This window comes from Vitis vinifera, chromosome 4 (genome assembly GCF_030704535.1).
Source record: "Vitis vinifera cultivar Pinot Noir 40024 chromosome 4, ASM3070453v1".
Taxonomy (NCBI): domain Eukaryota; kingdom Viridiplantae; phylum Streptophyta; class Magnoliopsida; order Vitales; family Vitaceae; genus Vitis; species Vitis vinifera.
In genome coordinates, this window is record NC_081808.1 from 21,081,906 (window position 1) to 21,092,177 (window position 10,272).

General features: G+C 36.2%; 1 protein-coding gene across 5 annotated transcripts; it reads left to right on the forward strand.

The window, feature by feature from the left end:
• The first annotated feature begins 497 nt into the window (after positions 1-497).
• Positions 498-9,959, forward strand: LOC100854194 (kinesin-like protein KIN-7F). Of its 5 annotated transcripts, none has more exons than XM_010650760.3 (16): positions 498-780; positions 931-1,020; positions 1,134-1,322; positions 1,614-2,037; positions 2,644-2,733; positions 2,827-2,927; positions 3,022-3,135; positions 3,207-3,288; positions 3,362-3,429; positions 3,513-3,578; positions 3,691-3,815; positions 5,688-6,024; positions 6,823-6,927; positions 7,014-8,000; positions 8,759-9,072; positions 9,402-9,959. In XM_010650760.3, exons 4-16 carry the CDS (start codon positions 1,827-1,829, stop codon positions 9,721-9,723), a joined length of 2,922 nt encoding a protein of 973 aa, XP_010649062.1. In that variant the 5' UTR covers positions 498-780; positions 931-1,020; positions 1,134-1,322; positions 1,614-1,826; the 3' UTR covers positions 9,724-9,959. The 5 variants fall into 5 exon arrangements, with proteins under 5 accessions (XP_010649062.1, XP_010649068.1, XP_010649066.1 ...); XM_010650766.3 differs by having other exon boundaries at positions 931-992; positions 1,104-1,322; XM_010650764.3 differs by having other exon boundaries at positions 931-992.
• The last annotated feature ends 313 nt before the right edge of the window (positions 9,960-10,272 follow it).

Below are 10,272 nucleotides of genomic sequence, written 5' to 3' on the forward strand. Positions count from 1 at the left end.
AAAAGAGTTTATACTTATATAACATTAGGAACCTTCTATCCAATGTGGGATGTTACAAGATATAACATCCTTATTGTATCCCACAAATTAGAAAAACAGTCATAATCTTAATTCAATGATTATTTATAGTCTTTAATTTTAGTTCATTCAATGAGATCATTTCAAAATATAATATATTTTATTTGATTTATAAAAAATTTTAAAAAATATATATTTCAATATCTGAAATTAAAAAAAAAAAATATCTCGTATTTAAAAAAATAAATAAAATTTTAATAATATTTATAATTTATAAATACAAAATATTATAATTTATTATGAAATAAATGAACTCGCTCACTTTTCAAACTCTGGACATGGGGACAAGGGGAAGAGAAAACTCTATTTTTAATTATGGTTGTAAAGGTGTTTTGTTCTCTAAGCTATTTTGTTCTTTTCTTTTTCAAGCCTAAGTTTAACCTCGCACCTTTTCTTTTTCTTTGCTTCTTCCGGATCCGAGTAAGCTTTGTCCTGATTTTCAACGTTGTGGCTAAAACCGTCATTTCCATGATTGGGGATTCCTCTGGTTCAGCGCGGCAGTTTTATTTCAAAGGCTAGAAATAAGCAGGGCGGCGAAAAAACAATCATTTACAGATGTCCACGCCATAAAAAGACTAAAAAATCCCCTTCTCCCATGCTTTTGGCTGTGTCTTTGAAAACATTGCCAAAGATCGCCACCTAACTTTCTTGCATTTTCTCTTTTATGTTTCAGCTTCAATTGAGATCACGGTGTTGCATGAGGTGAGAGAAGATATCTAGAATACTCGTGGTCCTCTCTCCATTTTCAAACGTTAAATTTGAAGATTCACACCGTTAGAAAACCTTAATGAACCTCTGGTTAACGTTCTGTCTTGTCTTGTGCTGTCCTGTTTGTTTCCGGAGAAATTGCAGGAAAAGAGAAACACTTGGAATCTGATAACATTCCGAAGTTCGACAGCCCAAGGGACAAGAAGGTAGAAAGTTTCTGAATTTTTATTTCGGGTAACTATGATTCACTTTTTCTCAAATTTGTCTCAAATATAGAAATAAATACATTGATGTCGTTCAATTTTTGGGAATTTCAGTTAAATTCTGTTGGGCTTCTGTTGTTGCAGAACGAGATAAAGCCGCGAAAATTTTGTCCGTGAGACAAACCGCAAGACGAATGTCGCCGGAGAATCTACCCACATTTCGGAGGATCGATTCAGAACTTTCTCTCAGGTTCATTACACAAGGAGTTCGTGAAAACTCTGTTGAAATCACATACATTCCTTGAAAGCGATTGAGAATTTACGTTTCCCCAGGTGAAAATTTCTCTTTCTTGTTTGTTTCAATAATAATAATAATAATAAAAAGATAATTCCATTTTCAAGCTTGTGAATTTTGAACAAAAAACCGAACAGGAGAAGAAGACATAGACAGTCTGTAGTGCGGGACCATCTCAGAAGAATCCAAATCGGCATTAAAATACAAGAAACACCGCCGTTTCTGAGTTAAAAAAACAAATAAGGAACCCTTGGGCTGAAACTTGAGACAAGACAGTGAATAAAGAATGGGTAAATTAGTACTAACCCATGATTAGTTTGTTGACGCAGATGATTGTGGGTGCAGGAGGTTGGGTGGCCCTTATGTTTTGTATGATCAGAACAATTCAACATACATTGCTTTGATGAACAAGTTAAGCCTTTTAGAATAGTGGGGGAAAAGGTCGCAATGGTCTGCAGAATGAAGGCTATGGTTTATAGTTTCATCAAAATATGAATTATTGACTTCTGGTCTCATCTTCGATCTTGTTTGGAGGGTGAGAAATGGGGTCTGCTGGTGGTGAGGAGGTTATGCGAGGACCGAGCGGCCGTGGAGAGAGGGTTGTTGTGTCAGTTCGGCTGCGACCTTTGAATGAGAAGGAGATTTCAAGGAATGATGCATTGGACTGGGAATGCATCAATGACACCACTATAATATTCAAGAACCACCTTCCTATTCCAGAGAGATCAATGTACCCAAGTGCCTATACATTTGGTAAGGAAATTTCCAATATGAATTTAGAAGGAATATAGGGTGTTTGAAGTAATTTAAATATGAAACAACTCATTTCCGATGGACAATGGAGCATTTTGCTTGAATTAGTTTCTAATTTTGGGTGTTTGGAATTTCCTTCTGAATTCCAGTTTTTTTTCCTGAATAGCCTCAAATTGGATCTTTTTCTTTTCTTTCTTTTTCTGTTTTTGTATGAAATTGACTCAAACAAGCCAAATTTTATTGCCCTCGTTGGAGTGTAGGTTTTTTTTTTATTCTTCATTTCTGCATGACAAAATTCCTCAGACTCAACTTCTTTGATCTCCCATATTTCCTGGGCTACAAATTAGAGCATTGAGAAATTTCATTTGCAGCAGTCTTAAAAGTGGCGATTAACTGACTAGTTTCCAGAATTTATTTCGTATAAAATCTTGTTCAGACTTTAAAGATCTAATATCTGTGTTTGTTACTGTGGGATTTTGATAGCAAAGAAGTTTGTACAGACAATTGTTCCCACAATTTTACATCATTCTGCAAAACTCTCAGGGCCTCTTCTGATTTCTGATATTTCTTCTGTTTATTTTTTCTGTGCTATTGCTTTGGTTCTAGACAGAGTATTTAGGTCTGATTCCACTACGAGGGAGGTATATGAGGCAGGAGCCAAGGAAGTTGCTCTTTCGGTTGTCAGTGGTATTAATTGTGAGTATAAACATTTTTTTTTTTGTGTCCTTTTCCTGCTTCTTGAACTTCACTTGGACCTCATTGATAAATACTCAACAAAATATTTTCCAGCAAGTATTTTTGCTTATGGACAAACAAGCAGTGGAAAGACATTCACTATGAGCGGAATTACTGAGTATACCATGGCAGATATATATGACCATATAGAGAGGGTAATCAAAACACCACTATATCATCCCCTTTCCTCTCTTTCAGTTCCATAATTTCCCATTTCCTTTGATGAAAAAAATTGTTATACATTTGTAGCACAAGGAAAGAGAATTTCTTTTGAAGTTCTCTGCTATGGAGATTTACAATGAATCTGTCAGAGACCTTCTCAGCTCAGATACTGCTCCGCTTCGACTTCTGGATGATCCAGAGGTTAGTTCCCTTCTCAATGTACCAACTAGTATATTTATATTTCAAATACTGATGGTCCACTATTTAAACAGAGAGGAACTATTGTTGAGAAACTCACTGAGGAAACTCTGAGAGACTGGAACCATCTAATAGAGCTCCTTTCCCTATGCGAAGGTAACAACATTCTGAAAGCAGTCCAGCTATTACTGATGAACGCAAATATTAAATATCCTGCGAATTCTTGCAGCCCAGAGACAAATAGGGGAGACCGCACTTAATGAAACAAGCTCTAGATCTCATCAAATTCTCAGACTGGTATGACTATGACCTTCATTGATTGACATAGCTGAATTTCAGATGCAAGATATCTCCTCTTACTTAATTGTAGTTTTCTACAGACAGTTGAAAGTTCTGCTCGTGAGTTTTTAGGCAATGACAATTCAAGTGTTCTTACATCTACTGTGGTATGGATCATTAATTTATTATAGACCAATAGTTCAGCTAATACTTGCAGAAAACAAACAAATAATGATAGGCATATAGCAATCCTCACTCTTATTAACCCTGCCTGTATAGAATTTTGTTGATCTTGCTGGAAGTGAGCGTGCATCTCAGTCATTATCAGCTGGCACAAGGCTGAAAGAAGGTTGCCACATAAACCGCAGTTTATTAACCCTGGGAACTGTTATCCGTAAGCTAAGGTTAGATTTTATTTTTATTCTTTTTTTTTATATATTTTTTTTCATTTTGTTTACAAGTAAGCATCTGGTTGTTCCCCGAGAATCAGTCCATGTATTCATGATATCAGATGTGGTGTAATGATTCCTTAAACACATCTAGTTTACAAATGCATCGTTGCAGCTTTACAGACTTCTGACCTCATTTCTGGCAGTATCTACTGCATGTAATTTATATTATATTGAACCACTATTGGAGCAGGTGCTGGCTGGGTTCCTTCTTTCTTTATGTTTCTATGTAGACATCGAATCCATCGATTATTGAACAGTATTAGGTATTATCTTGCTTGGTAGTTAATAGAGCTACCAAAAATTGTTCTCTATAAGCCCATCAGTCTTCTTGTTTCGTATGTTACAACTTACATTGTACTATTTAGGTGTTATCTTTCTAGTTAGTTAATAGAGCTAAGTTGTAGGTGTTGTGCTAGTAGAAGCTTTGATATCATAAGTTGCGTGGTAAGAATAAAACATCCATACACACAAGGGTGCATGGGGTTTTAATGTGTTTTCACAAACCATGCCTATATCTATAGATAAGTGAAAACCATTTACTATTCCATGGACAACATTACAGAGGAAAGAGGAAAAAGAAAACAGATACAACCTCCGAGCTCGGAAACATCCCATGTCTCCCAGGTTTTAGTAACTACACTTGAATCTGAGCCTTGCTTCACTGTTTATTCCCACTCTTTCTCACATCTCTACCTACCAATTTAATCTTTACAAGCCCATATCAATCTCATAATATTTCTCCACTCTTTCCCGATATTCTTTAACATCTTTCCTTATTTTATGAGAAAACCTATCTTTACAAGAAAATATCAATATAGGAAATACTCTATGCAATATTTTTTACCAAAAGGAACATATATAAATAGAATTCTGACAGTAGGTGTCACAGCACTAAGCTAGGAAATAGGGCAAATTATCACCATAGCCTTCATTTTGTTATTCTCTAATTTTATTTTTGTGGGATTTGCTACTTGAAACCAATCCATAGGCTTTACATGGCCCCTATATAGGCACTGAAGAGACACCTCATCCAGAGATCAACATATCACCTTCAAACTGGGCATGCTAAAGAGAACAAAATTGTACATGAGGAAGACAGTATGCAAAATATTATCTCAGGGAGTAAAAATGATTGGCACATCTTTATCTTGAAAGCATGAGTAGCTAAATGACCCAAATTTGGTTGTGAACTTAAAAAGTAGAAATGAATTTATTGGTAACATTCGTGGTTCATTCAGTAAATCAAGGACTCTCAACTCTTCTTCCTGAACTCTTCCTCAATAATTGTTTTCACCTTGATATAGTTATAGCTCAAAACAGAGTACAAGTCTTAAACATTTTGTCATTGAATTTTTGCACTTTAATTTGGTCCTGGACAATGTGTATCAATTTGGTTGCTATCATTTTGAACACACTTTCTGCTGTTGAAAACAATGATGTATCAAGTTTTGCTGAACTACAAATAATGTGGCTAGAATTGCCTTCTGAACTCAATGTGTCTAAATGGTTAGCCATATTACTTAACTGAAAATTCCTTTGGACATTTATTAAGTGCAAATTGTAGTTTTAATTATTCAGCAATTCAGGATACAGTAAATGGTCGCTTCACATAAAAACTTTTTGCTTTAGCATTCTCGAATTACATTCTGATGGTTATTATGTTATTTTGAGGAGTTTTGAGCTTAAAATTTTCTTTTTACTCTCCCCTTTTTTTTTTTTTTTTTGAATTTCCCTTTCATTTCTTAGTGGTTGTATAGTTGAATTCTGCAGCTGAAAGGATAATTATCAAATCTGCTAGTTATATAATTGGGTATTTGGATGCAGCAAAGGAAGAAGTGGACATATTCCTTATAGAGATTCAAAATTAACCCGCATATTGCAGTCCTCCTTAGGAGGCAATGCCAAAACTGCTATCATATGTACTATGAGTCCTGCAAGAAGCCATGTTGAGCAATCAAGAAACACCCTCTTGTTTGCGAGTTGTGCTAAGGAAGTGACTACCAATGCACAGGTTAACGTAGTCATGTCTGATAAAGCATTAGTGAAACACCTGCAGAGAGAATTGGCTAGACTGGAGAATTCATTGAGAAGTCCAGAACCAACTTCTATCTGTCTTGATACTGCCACATTACTGAGAGATAAAGACCTTCAGATTGAAAAGGTAATGACTCTTGATTCTTAGTGCCAGATTTCTATACCTATTAAATCCAAGAATTCATTCCTTTGATGTCTAATAACTTTTCGGAAATGCTGGAATCTAATAAATGTTTAGATGTTTACTTAAATAATGATGGTTGTATGAGGTATATAAAATTTTGTTCCTCTTCTAAACTAGGTTGAAAATACTTGTAAAGCGAAATTTAACTGAATCAAATCAAACTGACTAGAGTGAGTTAACTTTGGTCATCATTTTAAGTGCCACCTCTGCTATTGAATCCTTTTCTTGGTAGTTGACTTCAAGCCCTGCATCCTTCTCATCCATTTATAACTAGATCTGTACTCTTCTTTCAGAAAAACCTCTCATTCTCCATTCTACATGAAAAGGAAAAAGAGAGAAAATGAACATCATGGTCTCTTTTTTTTATATTTTTTTTATTAACAACAACTTTGTCAATTGCTTGGCATTGTAACTCAGAGAAAATGGAAGTTCTTTTTGTTGACTTATAGAACTTTGTTTCTTGTGGTGCTACATGTTGCTCCTACAGTAATTAATTTTTAGAGTATGTCAATTTAACATCTTAATTCACATTAAAATTGTATTGCATATAATATGTTCTGGATCTGGAACCCTGGATTCTGAAGCAAAGCAATTTTTGTCGCAAAATTTTCAGTTTAACTGAAGCATGAGTTGATGCATATGTACTAGGACATGCCATGAACTTTGCTTTTAATGCAACAAGATGCAACTTTTTTAATGTCTGTAAGCTTGAAGGCACCACCTTTTTCCCCTGTGATGCAGTTGGAGAAAGAGTTAAGAGAGCTGACTCTGCAACGAGATCTTGCTCAATCTCAAGTTGAGGATTTACTGGGAGTCGTTGGAGATGATAGACTTCCAATGATATGGGTATATGTAGTTATTTTAATTGAATCATGTCATCCCATGTCAATGTGCTTCCTCAATGCTAAGTTTTATTCTTTTCTGTTCTCCAGGCAGATATGGATGATCACTACCCAAAATTAAGAGTGAGGAGATCATGGGAATCTGAAAATCCAACATCAGAGACATTTGCTTTGGCAGATGATCAAACACCAGCTTCTGGTCTCAGAACATTTGCTTTGGCAGATGATCAAACACCAGATGTTGGTCTCAGAACATGTGATACATCTCAGTACTCTGATGGAAACAGTGTGGATGATTCTGACGACCACTATCCACCACTTCCTGAATCTGAAGATAATTTTCTTCACAATGGTACATCTGCACTGGTGTCAGTTAATACCCCTAATCATGTTGCAATTGATCTGAGCTCACAGTGGGACAAGATTGAAGAACAGAGTAATGCAAACTCGGAGGATCTTTGCAAGGAAGTCAGATGTATTGAGATAGAGCATTCAATCATGAAAAGAGATATAGAATCTAATACATTGTCACCTGTAAGAGACACAGATGCCTTAGAATTGAAGGTGGTAAGGAATGGAGATGGAGCAAACCAGGAATTTACTTCACCCCTGTTGAAGGAGGATAAAGAGTTGAATTGCAACCAGCGTACTGTGGTCATTCCTTCTCCCCAAGAATTCTCACCATGGCTGCTGGAAAAGGAAAATTCTAGTTGTAGAAGCTTGAAGTTAACAAGGAGTAGAAGTTGTAAAGCAAGTTTCATGTATTGCTCGTCTTCACCCTGGTTTGAGAAGGAAGAAAAGGACAAGTACACACCATCCAATGTGTTTGAGAAAGACTTTATAGGAAGACCTGAGGGGTTCCAAAAGAAACTTGCTTCATTAAATTATGATACTGAAATTGACAAGCTATCAAGGAAAGGTGGTCAAACTTTCAGAGGGAGTTCCTCTGTAGATCAACTCAAAGAACAAGTTGTCACAACTTCAACTGATGAGGATGTTACCAGCCTCAACACTTATGTTGCAGGACTAAAGGAAATGGCCAAGTTTCAGTATGAGGAACGACTTGCTGATGATCAGGTGAGTGCCTTTCTTTTTGTCACTTCTTCTGCATAGTATCGTAAACATAGGTCTAGTTTATGGTAAAATGGTAACCAATGGACCAAGCTCTAATCCATCTGCATTCCTATCCTGTTCATCAATCTATTACAAACATCATAACCTAAAAAAGGTGGGAGCAAGCGAGGTCCGATATTATTTTCATATATCAATAACCACATTTCACTCTTCTCACAAGAAACTCAGAGTTTCATGCCTATGGCACAAACCATGTCATGGCTGTAAAACACTAATATGCATACCTAAAAGCATGTTTGTGAATAAACATTTTATATCCCATTTTATATGAATTCTCTTCACATTCTTATACAATGTTCAGTTGTGTGGTAAGAACTAGAGACATGCCTATATGTTTCTTTTTCTGTTATACCCTTTTCTTGTGTACGTCTAGTTTCTATTAGGATTACAGGCTGCCGTTTATCTAAGAGATTTGGCGAATAGGGCATTTGGAACTTTCCCTTCTAGAATGCTAATTAAAGGGAATCCATGTACAATATCTGGAGTGTGTACCCATTGGTTGGAATCTAGAAACAAAACCTACAATGCAATTTAGTGGGACACGCCGAATTAGTTCTTTTTTTCTCCTTACTTTTTCCCTGTAATGGAAACTTCTAGAAAATCACTTTCTGCCCTTTCAGGGAAACTTCAGGAAAATCATTTTTTTTTTTTTTTTGTGAATTTAGTTATTGCCATTTATGTAAACATATTTTCAACTGCAGGAGTCAGAACCAGAAGCCAACAAATCTGTAAAGAATGTAAAAGATGTTGGTTTGGATCCAATACAAGATGATTTGGCAAGTCCTTCAAGATGGCCTTTCGAATTCAAGAGACTCCAAAAAGAGATTATTGAACTCTGGCATTCTTGCAATGTGTCCTTGGTTCATAGAACGTACTTCTTCCTACTGTTTCAAGGGGATCCAGCAGATTCCATTTACATGGAGGTAGAGCTTAGAAGGCTATCCTTCCTCAAGGACACATTCTCTCGGGGTAATCAGACTGTAGTTGATGGTCACGCTCTCACCCCCGCCTCAAGGTACAACATTTGTATCTTTTCAGAATACAAAATGGAAAAATAGCACCTTTGCTAGTGTTGAACTCCTTTTTTTCATTCAGTGCAATCACCAGCTTGTAAAAAATTAGTGTGCTGCATCACTATATGGGACCATTTCAGGGTGATGGGAAACCCATGTGAAATGGTGTTATGCCTTTATATTGTGATATGGTGCACTTTGATTGGCAACAGACTGGTGAATGCACTGACTGGAGTTCTCATTTGGCTTGCATGCATTTCCTTAACAATTAGGACTGCATTAATTAATTACATATTACAATGGCACCTTCACATCTTTCCCTTGGAAACAGCGTGAGAGCACTTCGTCGTGAGAGGGAGATGCTGTGTAAGCAAATGCAGAAAAAGCTATCAGAAGATGAGAGAATGAGCCTCTTCCTTAAGTGGGGTGTCCAGCTGAATGCAAAGAATAGGAGACTACAGTTAGCCTACCGCTTGTGGACTGACACAGAGGACATGAACCACATTTCAGAGAGTGCCAATATTGTTGCAAGGTTGACGCGGTTTGTACAGCCAGAGGAGGCCTTCAAGGAGATGTTTGGGCTCAACTTCACGCCCAGGCGCATGAGTAGGAGATCCCATAGTTGGAAACTTAACATTAAGCCATTCTTGTAAGCTTGTGGCCATCCCCATTTAGAAAATACTTTGTCGTTCTGTAAAAGTATAGGTGATTCTAATTTTATAGCTCTCTACTTTGTATATTCTGATTTTGATTGCAATTGATTGTATTTTTTTCCCTTGGTATGCTTCCTGCTTTTGCTGTAAGGTAGGTTCTCTAATGCTAATAATCAAGGTGGAAACGAATTATGTAATTCCTCTGAGAAATATATCATTGGTAAGCTATTCTACAAGTTTTCTTCTCTTTCTTCACTTTTGTTCACCTTATAGGTTTAGGTTGGATTAAATTTTGACCCATTCATTCAGATATGCCACTGAGAATGGAGGCTATTTCCATATAATATAAACTCAAACACCCAATGCCATGGATCAGAATGGAAATTTGGAAGGCCAAACAGAAAGAAAATATGAGTTGCTGGAACCAGAAGCAAGAGATAGAATTCAACATTAAATTTTCATTTAATGTTGATAAGAAAGGAAATGTCCATATCATTTCTTTATTAATTTTATAATCCAGATGAGCAATATAATCAATTAGCCTATTTG

Coding starts and splice junctions, on each gene's coding strand:
- LOC100854194 (XM_010650760.3), top strand. CDS start 1,827: ATGGGGTCTGCTGGTGGTGAGGAGGTTATGCGAGGACCGAGCGGCCGT. Junction 3,136..3,206: donor GACTTCTGGATGATCCAGAG/GTTAGTTCCCTT, acceptor CTATTTAAACAG/AGAGGAACTATTGTTGAGAA. Junction 6,928..7,013: donor ATAGACTTCCAATGATATGG/GTATATGTAGTT, acceptor TCTGTTCTCCAG/GCAGATATGGATGATCACTA.